Genomic DNA, 14,376 nt, shown 5'->3' with positions numbered 1-14,376 from the left:
CTGCGCCCCGGCCCCGGCCCCCCCCGGGCCATGCGGCCTCGGCCCCGCCGGCGCCCACCGCGCACCTGAGGAGATGAGGCTCCGCAATGGCGCCTTCCTGACGCTGCTGCTCTTCTGCCTGTGCGCCTTCCTCTCGCTCTCCTGGTACGCGGCGCTCAGCGGCCAGAAAGGTGAGCCCCTCCCCCGCCGTCCGCCGCCTCGCGCCCCCTCCCACACCTGGGCGCCGGCGGCCGGAGCGGGGTCCGGGCAGCTGCCGCGGAAGGCGGCCGGAAGCCGACGTGGGCGCCCCTTCCCCGCCCGGGCGGTGCGAGAGGACGCCCCTCCCATCCTCGCTCCCACTTGTTTGCTGCTGGAATAACGAAATTCTCCTCTGGCCTGGGCTGGGCCGCGCCGGTGAGCGGGAGTCTGGTGCCCCGTGCGCGCTCAGGACCGGTCTTCGTGAGTACAGTTCTGCCCGTGTTAGGGCGGGTCGCTCCCTCTGGTGAGCTGGGGACCTCAGAGTTCTCAGAGAGGGACACAGACACAAGGTCACAGAGGTGGCTGTGCCAGAGGGTCCCCAGGGTACCGCTCCAGGCACCTGGGTACACCAATCCTGAGACACGAGTGAGGAGGCAGCCAGACATCCAGGCAGTGCCATCACTTCACGCCACCTCTCCACCCCAGCCCACTGTGGGTGCGGCTCCCTGGGGCCTCCACAGCCCTCCTCCAGGACATCTGGCCCCAGGACTCCTCCACAGGGATGTGTGTGCTGCGGAGTCCTTCCTGTGGCTACTGGCCTGGGGGGATGCATGGAGGGCCTCATGAGCGCCCCACCCAGTCCTGGCTACCGGTTAACTTATTTTGTGTGGTCTCACCTGAAGTTTGGTTAAGCTGGCCAGTCCACCATCATGGCCCTCTGCATCTGGCCAGCACACTTAGGACTGAGGGAGCAGGCCCCAGCACTGGCTGGAGTTGCTCTGTGTTGGTTGGGATGGCTGGGGCTGAGTGGGGCCTTGGCTGAGGGTTGAAGGCTGAGGAGGCACTCGCAGGCCCTTTTCTACCCAGCCTTTAGCACAGGAGGCACCGGGAAAAGCTGCTTCCTTCCTGCCGTCTGGCTTTCCTGCAGGAGGCCTAAGCAGGATCAGGCTGAGGCCAACTGACCCTCTGCCTCCCTCCCACCTCCTGCTTCCCTGTTACCCAACAGAGGCTGCGGGAGAAGCTGGAGCCTTTCTGACCCTCCAAGTCCCAGTGTCCCCGCCCAGCTCAGCCCAGCCCTGTTTGGGTGAAGGCCTGGGCTGCCCTAGGGGCTCCAGAGGGCCTGAGGGGAGACCCCCTAGGACTTGGTACATGGAGGGCATGGCTGGGGCGGAGTTCTCCGTAGGTGGGGTGTGTCACCTGGGGGAGGGCATTTTGGACCCTTGAGAGAGTGGCCATGTAAGCAGCCTGGCATGGAGGCCAAGGTGGGGCCATATCTGATGGGCTGGGGCACATTTGTTCAGCTGTGAGTGGAGCGATGACCCTTTGCACCCTGTCCTGGGCTAGGCCGCAGTTCCTGTGTGCCTCCTATGGCAGCCACTGGCCCTCAGCCAGGTGTCAGGAACTGCAGCACCAGCCTCCCACCAGGACACCTTCTCTGTGAGTCTGGCTGGCCACAGTGTCCAGGAGTGAGGGGGATACCCATGGCTCCATTTAGGGCCTACTCTCCCTAAGTGGGGCATCGAGGAGGGCCTGGGGAGCAGGAGAGCACCCCTACTCAAAGAAATGTGGGGCTCAGATGCAGGGGTCCTTGTCCCTTGGGTGTGGCAGTCCAGAAGCCTGTGTGACATGTGACAAGAGGGTCACCTGGGCCTTCCGCATCAAGGGCTGTTACTGTTTTGGGGGTCCCAGTAGGGTCTGGTCTTTGGAAGCTTGAAGAGAAGACTGAGTCTGGGCTCTTATATGAACCTTTCTCATTCTTACATTCAGATGACTGTATTAAGCCCATGGGGAAACCAGACTAAGTCTGAGGCCAGACTGGACCTTGGCTTCCAGCTTGCAGTGAGTAGGAGGCTCAGGAGAGGGCTGGCCCAGGCACCGATGCTTAGAGGAAAGGCAGAGGAAGCCATATCTGTAGGGAAGGGAAGAGGTGGGCAAGAAGCCAGAGAGGAAGGGAAAGCAGGAACAGGTGGCATCCTGGAAGCCAAGGGCCAGGAAGAACACATAGGCCTCAGCAAGACGGACCCCAGATATGGGGTTTCAGGCCCACTTTCGTATCCAGCCTTGACCAAATTTGTGCAGCAGCTCCACTAATGCTCAAACTGTAGCCCTCAGCCAAGCACCTGCTGAAGGTCCCCAGGGAAAACAGCAGACCCTCCAGGGGGGTGGCCTCAGCCACACAGCCCTCCCCAATGTCTAGGCTGTCCCCTCTCTTGGATTTCAGCAATGATGGATGCCTGTCTTGACCACTGGGAGGGTGGGTGCAAGTCCTGGAGAGGAGGTGAACACCTGCACCCTCTCCATGCCCCTGCCCTACTGCAGGACTTTTTAAAAAAATATATTTATTTATTTATTTGGCTGCTCCAGGTCTTAGTTGCTGCCCGCGGGATCTTCGTTGCCACATGTGTGATCTTCCTTGCCACGTGCAGGATCTTTTAGTTGAGACATGCGAAGTCTTAGTTGCGGCATATGGGATCTAGTTCCCTGACCAGGGATTGAACCTGGGCCCCCTGCATTGGGAGGTCAGAGTCTTAGCCACTGGACTGCAAGGGAAGTCCCCTCACCGCAGGTTAACAGCAGACCTTTGCTGGGCCTGGAACCTGCCTGTGCCCCTCTGAGCCTGTTTCCCCTTCCCTAAGTACAGAGCACAAGGTCTGTGCCCCAGCCTGGCTCTTGAATCTGTTTCTTTAACAAAGAGGGAACCAAAGGGAAGACTGTGGTCCATGGGCTTCAGGTATCCTGATTACTCTGCCTTCTGGTAGAGGAAGGGGCAGGAAAGCCTCCAGTAGTGTGATCACAGCTGCCCCCAGGACTTGGGCAGAAGAAGGCTCCTAGGAAGGGAGGCCAGGGTAGGGAGCAGGCCGTGCCCAGGCCTTGGTGGTCAGGGTGATTCAGGTCAGCAGGGCTCACCGCTGCCACTGGCCTGTCCCCCTGGGGCACGCTAAGGTTGGACAGAGCTCAGCCTACTTAAAGATCAGAGAAGGCCACGGGTTTGCAGGCGTGGAGGGGGGACAGGGGCAGCAACAGCAGTCAGAGGGGGATGAGGTCTCCTTACCCTCCCTCCATTTCACAGACGGCCCCACTGCAGGGAGCTGCCTTGGGTGTAGCCAGTAGCACAGGGGCTGCCCCTGCAAGACTCAGCAGCTCCACAACACTGGGGTAGCATTGGGGAGGGCATGAGGGACAATAGGTGGGTGGGTAGGGACCCAGGCAGGAGGGAGGCCACCTGCCTGTGTAGGCAGCTCTGAACTCCCTCCTCCTGGGCCTCAGCACCTCCAGTCCCTCCTCCTACTGGCAGCTGGGCAGGTGAGTGCTGGGGGTGGCCAGCTCCCTGTTCAAGGGGTCAGGTTTCCAGGGTAACCTGGCCTCAGAACCCAGAGCAGAGCCTCAAAGATCTGGTAACCTGACTCCTGACTCCCTCCCCCAGCAGGGCTGTCCCTGAGCACAGAAGCTTGAAGTGGCCTGGCCTTTGGCCCCAGGGGCAGGGTGTGGGAAGGGAGATCGGGCAAGCTGCTAACTCTGGAGTGCCTCATCAAGGATCTGCTTGGCTCCCCTGCCCCTCCCCCCACAGCCTCTCCGTCCTGCGTAGTGGCTACCCCTCCCTCTTCCCCAGGACTTAGCACTTCAGGCTGTGCCCCAGCTGCAGAAAGGGGGTGTCCTGAGATGACCGAACTTTGCCTTGGTCATGACCTTTGGTGTACCCGATTCTGGGGAGGTGACACCATCCCAGGGCATTCTAGGGGCTGTGACCACCCCTCCGCAAGGGATCAAGGAACATAAGAGCTGCCTGAGGGTGAGAGGGGAGATCTGGAAGGCAACTAGGCCTTGAAGGCTACATGGGTTTTCATCAGGCCCAGAAGAGAAAAGGGGATTCCAGTCAGAAGAGACAGCATGTGTGAAAGCATAGACATCAGACAAGGAAAAGGTGTGTGTGATGGCAAATAAAGAGGGCAAAAGCCTATTAGAAAAGGCCTTGAGAGTGCACAGCCTGGCAGAGCCTGGCAGAGCCTGGCAGGACCTGGCTGCCTCAGCAGCAGATAACAACGTTGTTGATGTTGTTTGTCTCATTCTTGCTCGCTGGGCCCTGCCAGCCCAGTGGAGCCAGGTACTTGGCACCCTGGAGATACCTCTCCACTGTCAGGCAGCCCTACCTCTGTGCTGCTTCTGGCCCATGTGCACCCCTAGTGCCTGCACATGGGGCCCAGTTGGAGGTTCTGACACAGGCCCCCCTGGGGTGGCATGGTCTAGGCCTAGGACACATCTCCAGAGAAGCAGGCCTCAGCGCACTTAGAGCTCTTGTCCCCTTTCTGCTGCTGACTTGCTGAGGGACCCCTGACTAGTTTCTCAACTTCATTTGCTCCTCTGAGCATTGGGGGCTGTAACTGCAACAGTCCCCACCCACCCACCCCCACTGGACTGTGTGAGATTGCAAGTCCAGAGCTGGTGCCTAGTGTAGAATGACAACCATGAGGACAGTGGCAAATGGGTGCATGGGGCTCAGTACTACTTGCAGGATATGGGGGAGAGTCAAGGGAGGTTTTCTGTCCCCATGGGGCCTTGGGGATGGGGCTGCCTGTGATCTCTGTGAATGGGGATGGGAAGCAAAGTGCAGAGGCTGAAAGAAGGAACAGGGGAAGGTTGGCCTCAACACCAAGGGCTCCTTGAGGAAGGTCTGGGTCCTTGTGCCCTGGGTGGGACCTTGGGTGCCCTACTTCCTGGAAGGAAGAGATGCTGCAAGGAGAAGCAAGGGGGGCTTTGGGAGGAGAGGGGAGGGGTGGGGAGGATTCAGTCTGAGCCTTTTCAGCCTCAGCTTGGGTTTGTCTCACCTGGGGCTGGAAGTGGTCCTGTAGCCCTCCCACTTCAGATGTCTCCTCAATGCAGAAAATAAAGGGAGAGCACTGGAGAGGGCTAATTCCCCCAGTGGAGGCTTTTCTTCCCCAAGTGTGAGTGTCACTGTGACTTCAGAGTGACCCTTATGTAACCCCATGTGGCTCACAAGTGGCAGGCATATGAACAGGTGTGTAGGCGAACACTCAAGGAGCAGTACCTCAGCTGTATGCTGCCCCCTGGTGACAGCCTGTGTACCACCCACAGGCGATGTGGTGGACGTGTACCAGCGGGAGTTCCTGGCGCTGCGTGACCGGTTGCATGCAGCTGAGCAGGAGAGCCTCAAGCGCTCCAAGGAGCTCAACCTGGTGCTGGACGAGATCAAGAGGGCCGTGTCGGAGAGACAAGCGCTGCGAGACGGAGACAGCAATCGCACCTGGGGCCGCCTAACCGGTGAGCACAGGAGCGGGAAGTGGCAGGGGATGCAAGGTTGATGGCAGACCGCGTTGTCTGACCTGTCCCTTCCCGACCCACCCAGAGGATCCACGCCTGAAGCCGTGGAACGTCTCGCACAAGCACGTGCTGCACCTACCCACTGTCTTCCACCACCTGCCACACCTGCTAGCCAAGGAAAGCAGCCTGCAGCCCGCCGTGCGCGTGGGCCAGGGCCGCACCGGAGGTAGGGGCGGGGCCCGGGAGTGGCGGGTGGTGGGACGACCCCCACGCAGTGCCCAGTACCAACCCTCCGCGTCCCTGCAGTGTCAGTGGTGATGGGCATCCCCAGCGTGCGGCGCGAGGTGCACTCGTACCTGACTGACACGCTGCGCTCGCTCATCTCGGAGCTAAGCCCACAGGAGAAAGAGGACTCGGTCATCGTGGTGCTGATCGCTGAGGCAAGTGGGCTGGGGCACGGGTCGAGGGGACATTCAGAGGAAGACACACGGCACAAAATAACAAGGAGAATGAAAACAGCAACATTTCGGAGGAAAAAACTCTCAGAAGTTCAATCGTCAGTTTCACTCACAAACTTAACAAGATAAAAAGTTAAAAGGAAAGACATTTTAGCGCCCCCTCGTGGAGATGCCAGTTATAGTCTGTCCCACCCCTTGGACCGAAGTATCTAAAAGGGCTTTTTCTGAGGCACCTGTGACCCCCAGGCCCAGCCTTACTTAGCCTTCAGGATGGTGGGCTCACTCCCTCCCTGTGGGAGAGAAGGCTGTGTCCTTCCCTCAGCCCTTTCTTCCAGGCCATTTGGGCTGGCAGCCTGGCTCATGGAGGGCACTTGGTCTCCCCACAGACTGACCCACAGTATACCTCGCTGGTGACGGAGAATATCAAGGCCTTGTGAGTACTGACAGCCCGACAAGGCTGGTGGAGGGAGGACCCTTTGCGGGGTGTTGGGCAGACAGGTGCCGGCTCTGCCCACCCCCCAGCAAGATGCGCCATCCCTCTGTGGGAAAGGGTACTTCCCCTCTTGATGAAAGGCGGCGGGCATGTAGAGATGACCCAACCCCTCTGGAGCCTCAGTGCCTCAGTAGGATGGGTGTGGTGTCAGGGGATGTCTGCCTGGTGGGCCTTAAAGAAAAAGATGGGGTCTAGCTAGCTCAGCTCTGGCCCTGCTCCAGTCCCTGGAGGCTGCACACTCACTGGGCCTTCCTGTCCCCCAGGTTCCCTACAGAGATCCATTCTGGGCTCCTAGAGGTCATCTCCCCTTCTCCCCACTTCTACCCTGACTTCTCCCGCCTCCGAGAGTCCTTTGGGGACCCCAAGGAGAGAGTCAGGTACTAGCACTACCCACCTCCCTGTGCCCCCAGCACCTGCCCACCTGTGCTAAGAACCTAGTCTGTGGGTGTATGAGTCCTGGGCACTTCCCTGCAGTGCCTCCATTGTTCCATTGGAGGACCCCTGCATGGGGGGGTGGGGGTCTCCTACCCACTCAGTGGCCTCTGTGGTAGCCACATTGGAGGTGGAGGGGGTCTGAGCTCTTGAGGCCCTTGCCCCTGGCCCACAGGTGGAGGACCAAACAGAACCTTGATTACTGCTTCCTCATGATGTATGCGCAGTCCAAAGGCATTTACTACGTGCAGGTGAGCACTGAGACCCTGCTCTGTCCCTTTTCCCCCTGGACCCTGGATGGGCCTGGGTGGCAAGCCCTGCCCTGCCCCTGTGCCCATCCTGAGTCCTGGCCCCCTTCTACCTACCCACCACTGTGCAGCTGGAGGATGACATCATAGCCAAGCCCAACTACCTGAGCACCATGAAGAACTTCGCACTCCAGCAGCCCTCGGAGGACTGGATGATCCTGGAGTTCTCCCAGCTGGGCTTCATTGGTGTGCCACCCTCCTCCCTGCCCCGCTGACCTAACCAAAATATCTCCATCCAGCCCACTTCTGCCTCTGTCATCATCTCTCAGCCCCACGCCCTGTTCCGAGCCCTAGTACCATGCAGTGTCGTGCTCTGAGCCTTTGCCTGGAGTGCCCGCTGCAGCCCCACCTGGCCTGTTCCTGCCTGCCCTCTGCATCGGGATGTTTGGGCTCACCATCCCGTCTGCTCTCTTGTTACCTGCACCTGCCTGCAGCCAGCCAGAGGTTTTGCTGTGGGACCCTTCCCAATGTCCCCCACAGGGACTAAGAGGAAGTAGGGCAGGGCAGAGCTGCCTACTCAGCACCCCTTTCCCTCCAATCCCACCCCCAGGGAAGATGTTCAAGTCACTGGACTTGAGCGTCATTGTGGAGTTCATCCTCATGTTCTACCGGGACAAGCCCATCGACTGGCTCCTGGACCATATTCTGTGGGTGAAGGTCTGCAATCCTGAGAAGGATGCGGTGAGCAGAGCCTGCACAGAGGCGGGAGGGGGCGGTGGAGCAAGCAGCCTCCAGTAGGGACTGTGTCGGTGACCATGCAGTTTCTGTCTTCAGAGGTAGAGTTGAGTTGAGCCCTAGTGTGTGTCACCCTCCCTCCACAGAAGCACTGTGACCGGCAGAAGGCCAACCTGCGGATCCGCTTCAAGCCATCCCTCTTCCAGCACGTGGGCACTCACTCCTCACTGGCGGGCAAGATCCAGAAACTGAAGGTGGGCAGTGCCACACTCAAGCCTAGTTGAGTACAGCAGAGCCTGGGCTGAGGTTGGACAAGGAGGTAGCAGGGCAAGTCCAGGGCCCACCCTAACACCATTGTCCCTCCTCCACTGTAGGACAAGGACTTTGGGAAGCAGGCACTGCGGAAGGAGCATGTGAACCCACCTGCGGAAGTGAGCACGAGCCTCAAGACATACCAGCACTTCACCCTGGAGAAGGCCTACCTGCGCGAGGATTTCTTCTGGGCCTTCACGCCCGCTGCAGGGGACTTCATCCGCTTCCGCTTCTTCCAGCCACTGCGACTGGAGCGGTCAGTGCCAGCGCCCACAGGTCCACCTTGGGGGAGGGGCAGGGTGGCTACCAGGGTAGAGGCCTCACCACAGATTTCTGAACCTGCAGATTTCCCTCTGTGACCCCCCCCCCTGCAAATTACTTAACCTTATTAAGTTTTCTTATCTGAAAAGTGGGGCTCAGAACAGTAGTCACTTTGTAAAGACTAAGTCCAACAGTGCCCACAGGAGCTCAGTGACATTGCCCATCACCATTGTCCTTACAAATAAGGCCCTGGTGCCCAGCCTCACCCAGTACCTCAGGGCCCACCTACTGCCCTCCTAGCCCAGGCCTGGCCTTTCTCTGCTGGGTAGTGCGCCTGGGCAGTACCCCACCCCTGCAGCAGCTCACAGGCCTGTCTGGCCACAGGTTCTTCTTCCGAAGTGGGAACATTGAGCACCCAGAGGACAAGCTCTTCAACACATCTGTGGAGGTGCTGCCCTTTGATGTGAGTGTAGTAGCAGGTGGGTGTGCACTGAGGCCTGCCCCTTCCACAGCCACTGGCTTCAGCCCCTTGATTTTGTCCCCAGAACCCCCAGTCAGACAAGGAGGCCCTGCAGGAGGGCCGTTCAGCCACTCTCCAGTACCCTCGGAGCTCTGATGGCTACCTCCAGATCGGTGAGTGAGGGGCAGTCAAGTGGAGGTGAGGGGAGAGGCAGGAGTCTTGGGGCGACCTCTCATTGCTGCATTCCCCCAGGCTCTTTCTACAAGGGTGTGGCACAGGGAGAAGTGGACCCAGCCTTTGGCCCCCTGGAAGCACTGCGCCTCTCCATCCAGACAGACTCGCCGGTGTGGGTCATTCTGAGTGAGGTGATACAGGGCAGGGCTGGGTACAGGGAATGGGGAGCTGTACCAAATAGCTAGACCAGGGCTGCTCTCTGAGACCCCAGCTGACACTGAGCCTGGCTCTTCCAGATCTTCTTGAAAAAGGCTGACTAAGCCAAGGGCTTCTGAGGGTGCGTTTTGGCTGGCCCTGAAGCCCACGAGACCTGGGATGTCGTCGCCACTGCCCCCGGAGGGCCAGGCGCGGCCACCCCAGTCTGAGGGGTTCTGCCTGGCACCCCACTCCATTGGCCTGGGGTGGCCGCTGGCCCGGAGGCCCCAGGAACTGGTGCTGCCCCGCCCGCCGGCCGCGGGGAAGAGGCAGGAGGCCCCCACACTGTGCCTGAGGCCGGTCCGCGCCGCCCGGAACCGTTCGCACCCTGGCCCCCTTGAGCCAGGCCTTTATAGAAGAGCCTTTTCCTGGGCGCCCACTGTCTCCGCGCGAACACTGGAATGCATATACTACTTTATGTGCTGTGTTTTTTATTCTTGGATACATTTGATTTTTTTCACGTTAAGTCCACATATACTTCTATAAGAGCGCTCCTTGTAATAAAGGGTTAATGAAGTGTGTGCCTGCTCCGAGCTCACAGCCTGGCGCCTAGCCGCCCAGCGATACCACCCGGCGACCCCGCCCTCCGCGCAGTTCCGCAGGACCTCGCTCGCATTCTCTGGGAGGGTCCCGGCCGCCCGGTCGGTAACTCGCTGATGGAGCTGGTGCGGAATCTGGGTCCACGCCCCCACTTCCGTGATAACCCTCTTCGGGGCGCGCCCCCTAGCGCCCATCATCCCTCCCCAAGTGCCTGCAGCCGCCTGTCACCAAAGGCATCCCCCCACCTCCTCGTCCCACTCCTTCCTGGGTCTCAGTCCCGCCTTTTCCACCGTCTCCAAGGCCCTGCTCCTGTCCCCAGTCTGTGACTCATTTTAGGTTCTCCCATCCATCTCAGGGCCTTTGTTTTTGCCCTGCTTTGAAAGCTCCTCTGCCTGCTCAGCTAAAAGTCACCTTTTTAGGGACTCTTCCCGGCCAGCAGGCCTTCCCTGGATCTGGTCCCCCGAGACACTAGGACGTTTACTGGAGAGCGCCTCTTAAAAACTACATTGATTACGTTCATCGTCGTTCTCCGCGGGCCGCAACAGGTTGCCCTGAACACTGCACTGTTCTAGATGCCGGTAACCGAGTACCGACCCAAAAAAAGCCCCTCGTATTGGCTGTGAAGTCCAGGGTATGAGGAATAGGGCGGCTGAGGGTCAATGAAGAGGCAGGCCTCACAGGAGGGAGACAGGCGAGGAAAGAGCTGACCGCAGGGAGGAGGAGCCGTGGGGTGAGCCCCGGCGGGAAAGGATGTGTGACTAGCAGCGTGGGGGAGCAGGGCGGGAGAGGACCGGACCCAGGGCCCGATCGAGCCCCTGCCCGGGAGAGGCCTCTTTCCTTCCGCAGCCCGACAGACTGCTGTGGCCTGAAGCTAGGCCCCTCCAAGCTCTACAACCCGCAGTGCGCAACCCACTCCGACCCAGACAGTGCACTCGAGATCACGCTTTAATGAGAGACTGGGATGGGGGCGAGCACCCTCCCCCGTCCTTCAGGAGGCTCCGCCCACCCGGCGTCCTCCGTCTTAGGCCTTCTGCAGCAGTTTCTGGAACTGCCCGAGGAGCGCGGCCGGGAGGAAGTGGGCGAGTAGGCCAAGCGCCGCCAGCACCACGAGAAGCCAGAGCGCGCGCGCGCTCGCGTACAGCGGGGCCAGCCTGCGGGCAGTGCTCAGCGGGGGCGGGGAAGGGGCAATGGCCCCACCCCATCCCTACGGCCCGCCTCCACCAGGGCCCGCCCACCTGCCCCCAATAGGGAACCGCCTCCACCCAGTTTCCTGGTCCCGCCCGCCATCCGCTTGCGGCCTCTGCCGTCGAGACCCTGCCCACAAGCCAAGCCACCTTTCCCCGCCCCGGTGGACCTCCCGGGAGCCCCGCCCCGGTTCTCACCTTTGCTGCGCAGATCTCGCGTAGCCCTGAAAGTAGCGGAGGCGCGCGAACAGGTATACCAGGCCACACAGTGCTGCCGCCCCTGGGAAAGGGTAGGGCGGGGTGGGGTGAGCCCGCCGATGCGGGGACCCCCGGGGCTCTAGTGCGTGCGCCCCTGGCCCTCTCTCAGACCTTCGTGAAAGAAGATGCCGGCGACCCAGAGCGTGGCGAGGAACAGCGGGAAATACTCGCTGCAGTTCACTCTGCGGTGGGGGAGGAGCGGCGTGAGGGCGCCGGCCTGGGGCCTCCGAGCCTGACCGCCTGACCGCCCGGGGCTGCCTAGCTCCCCGCCGCGCGCCCTCCCACCGCGCCTCACTGGGCTCGGTAAATGCGCTCGAACTCCGGCGGGCCAGTGGTGAGCGGCGGAGACACGCGGAAGGCTCTGCGCGCCGAGATCACCTGCAGCGAGAAGTAGGCTGGGGGAGGAGGTGTTGCCGGAGTCAGATCTGGCACCCAGACTCCCGGCCCCGCCTCCAGTCTGGCCGCGCATCTTTTCTTTTCCCAGCTCTACACCCTGCTCGTCACGACTCCCCTTTAAAAGCCCGACCAAGGGGACCGCCGGCCCCTGCTCTTCGAGCTTACCCTGTGTCCACGACACTCAGTGGGGAGGGCAGGGTGCCGGCCTGGGGCTCTGAGAGGCCCTGTCCAGCCCAGTGAGTGTAGGGGAAGGGATGACATGTCACAGTACACCTGCCCGCAGAAGGACTTTGCTCCTGAATCATTTCACTTGCAAAACACAGGCACATGTCCAACTCCCACCCTCTAGGCCTGGACTTTGGCCCAGGTCCCTGGAATGGGAGTGCCACCTGAGGGCAGAGTTGGCTGCATCCTTCCAGGTACAGAGGATCACACACCCTGTGGCCAACTGTCCCTGCTCCGCCACCCACAGAGCTCACCAGGAGGGACCTCCCGACCAAGCCTGGGTCGCTGTGCCTCCAAACTGTGGTGTGGGTTCCTGCCTCAGTTTCTCTGTTCAGGCTCTGCCTCAATCTGACAGACACCCTCTCCTCTGCCCCAATCTGACAGACACTCTCTCCTCTGCCCCCAGGTGGTTACGGCTGGGACTATTCTAGTCCAACCCCAAGGCACCAGGGCTCTGCCCCTCTCCCTTCCAACATGGGTGGGTACAGAGGGTGGGCTGGCCCTTGAGGGTCTGAGTGCACAGGAGCCCTTCTCTTCGCCTGAGGCCAGGTGCCCACCACACAAACAGTCCCAGTACTGGGTGTCTCCAACTATCTTCCTGCAAGTCCCATGGCCCTGGTGCCCTTGGTGCCAGGCCCTCTGCAGACATATCCCAACCTGAGTGCACTGTGGATACCAAGGGTAGCCTTGCCAGCACAGTGTACATGAGGAAGGGCTGAGGGCCAAGCTTACCGGTATGGCTGGAGATCAAGTCAGCCTGTCTGCTCAGCCACTCCAGGGCCCCTGCCCCAGTCTGTGTCTTGTCCTAGCCCATACAGTGTGAGGCAATGGTGTCCCCCAAAGCCAGAATATCTATCCCAGGAATGTGTCTCTAGGGCTGGTCTGAGAAGGGCACCAAGCATGCACCTTTGGGGACCAAAAAGCAGGTTTCAACCCTGTCTAGCTCCACATGGTTCCAGCATAGAGAGGGTGACTTTGAAGGCAGGGCCAGGGGATGGGGCCCTCCCACTGGGACACCCAGAGAGGGGACCGCTGGGGAGGGCAGGGATCAGCTGGAGTAGGGCTGCATCAAGCCCATGGCTGTCCCACTTCTGTACTCACCATCAGAACACCCATTCATCCTGGCACCCTGCCCCCCTGCTCAGGTCCTAGAGCCCAACATAGCTGGATGCCCCACCTGCTCTCTGAAAGCCCCTGCCCTCCTCCAGGGTTCTTTATGCTGGCTGAGGTGCCATCCTCCAACCCCAAGCCAGGCAGCCCACATGCCTACCTCAGTTGTTCCTCAGGGGCCATTTTCCATTTCGCTGCCCATCCCCTAGGTTGGGTACCTCTCAGCCTTGGTCCCTGCCCAGGGTTTCACAGTTTGCCCTGCAGACAACCCCTCCAGGGCTTCCCCCTCCCCACTTGGGGAAAGTGCAAGCCCCTCAGCCCTCTGGTGGGGGCCAGAAGAGCTTTCATACCAGGAGTCTGGGCTGTCCCTCACCTGGGCCTGGACCCCAGCACCTCCCCAGTGCCTGGAGGCCAGAAGGCACACTGCAGGGGTCCGAGGCCCACCCACTGCCAGAGCAGAAACCAGCCAACCTTGCAGCAAGACTCCCAGGAGGGTGACAGTGGCCAGAAGAGCCACTTCGTCCTTCATGGTGCCGGTGGCTCTGTCGGGCCAGGCTGGACTCTCAGAGGGCTAGCTGTGGGGCTCTTATTACCCTTGTCTGCTGCTCAGAGGCTGGCCCAGGAGAGGAAGAGTGGCCGGCTCTCCCCGCCCCTTCTCAGTGGAGGGGGGGTTGGGGAAGGGGGCGTGGCCACTGCCTGAGAGACCTGGGGAGCCTGGTCAGGCTGAGCAAGAGGAAACCAGGGCCAGAGCTTCCCTGGTGGCACAGTGTTAAGAATCCGTGAACACAGCCTGCAGGGGGTTAGTGCACCGCGGCTAGCCGGGAGGGAGTCCGGGGAAAAGTCTGGACCTGCCGAAGAGGCAAGAGACTTTTTCTTCCCTCTTTGTTTCCTGGTGCGCGAGGAGAGGGGATTAAGAGCACTGCTTAAAGGAGCTCCAGAGACCCGCGGCTAACAGCGCGGACCCCAGAGACGGGCATGAGACGCTAAGGCTGCTGTTGCCGCCACCAAGAAGCCTGTGTGCGAGCACAGGTCACTATCCACACCCCCCCTTCCGGGGAGCCTGTGCAGCCCGCCACTGCCAGGGTCCCGGGATCCAGGGACAGCTTCCCCAGGAGAACGCACGGCGCGCCTCAGGCTGGTACAATGTCACGCTGGCCTCTGCCGCCGCAGGCCCGCCCCGCATTCCGTACCTCTCCCTCCCCCCGGCCTGAGTGAGCCAGAGCCCCCGAAGCAGCTGCTCCTTTAACCCCGTCCTGTCTGAGCGAAGAACAGACGCCCTCCAGCGACCTACACGCAGAGGCGGGGCCAAATCCAAAACTGAGCCCCTGGAGCTGTGAGAACAAAGAAGAGAAAGGGAAATCTCTCCCAGCAGCCTCAGAAG

The 14,376-nt window shown here is 60.8% G+C and overlaps 2 protein-coding genes across 2 annotated transcripts; one reads left to right on the top strand and one right to left on the bottom strand.

The window, feature by feature from the left end:
* The first annotated feature begins 29 nt into the window (after positions 1–29).
* MGAT4B (alpha-1,3-mannosyl-glycoprotein 4-beta-N-acetylglucosaminyltransferase B) lies at positions 30–9,808 on the top strand. The gene is made up of 15 exons (XM_007465503.1): positions 30–170; positions 5,269–5,454; positions 5,540–5,680; positions 5,761–5,894; positions 6,299–6,345; positions 6,669–6,782; positions 7,013–7,088; positions 7,217–7,331; positions 7,696–7,826; positions 7,967–8,074; positions 8,195–8,388; positions 8,778–8,856; positions 8,939–9,026; positions 9,106–9,218; positions 9,324–9,808. Exons 1-15 carry the CDS (start codon positions 74–76, stop codon positions 9,345–9,347), a joined length of 1,647 nt encoding a protein of 548 aa, XP_007465565.1. The 5' UTR covers positions 30–73; the 3' UTR covers positions 9,348–9,808.
* Positions 9,809–10,843: 1,035 nt separating this feature from the next.
* LTC4S (leukotriene C4 synthase) lies at positions 10,844–13,627 on the bottom strand. The gene is made up of 5 exons (XM_007465502.1): positions 13,467–13,627; positions 11,560–11,659; positions 11,376–11,446; positions 11,205–11,286; positions 10,844–10,973 (listed from the first exon to the last, which is right to left on the bottom strand). The coding sequence occupies exons 1-5, from the start codon at positions 13,522–13,524 to the stop codon at positions 10,844–10,846; spliced, it is 441 nt and encodes a 146-aa protein (XP_007465564.1). The 5' UTR covers positions 13,525–13,627.
* Between the last annotated feature and the right edge of the window lie 749 nt (positions 13,628–14,376).

The sequence above is a fragment of the Lipotes vexillifer genome, unplaced genomic scaffold (assembly GCF_000442215.2).
Source record: "Lipotes vexillifer unplaced genomic scaffold, Lipotes_vexillifer_v1.1 scaffold613, whole genome shotgun sequence".
NCBI lineage: Eukaryota > Metazoa > Chordata > Mammalia > Artiodactyla > Lipotidae > Lipotes > Lipotes vexillifer.
Note: the sequence above shows the minus strand (reverse complement) of the source record. Positions and strands in the feature narration are given on the sequence as shown.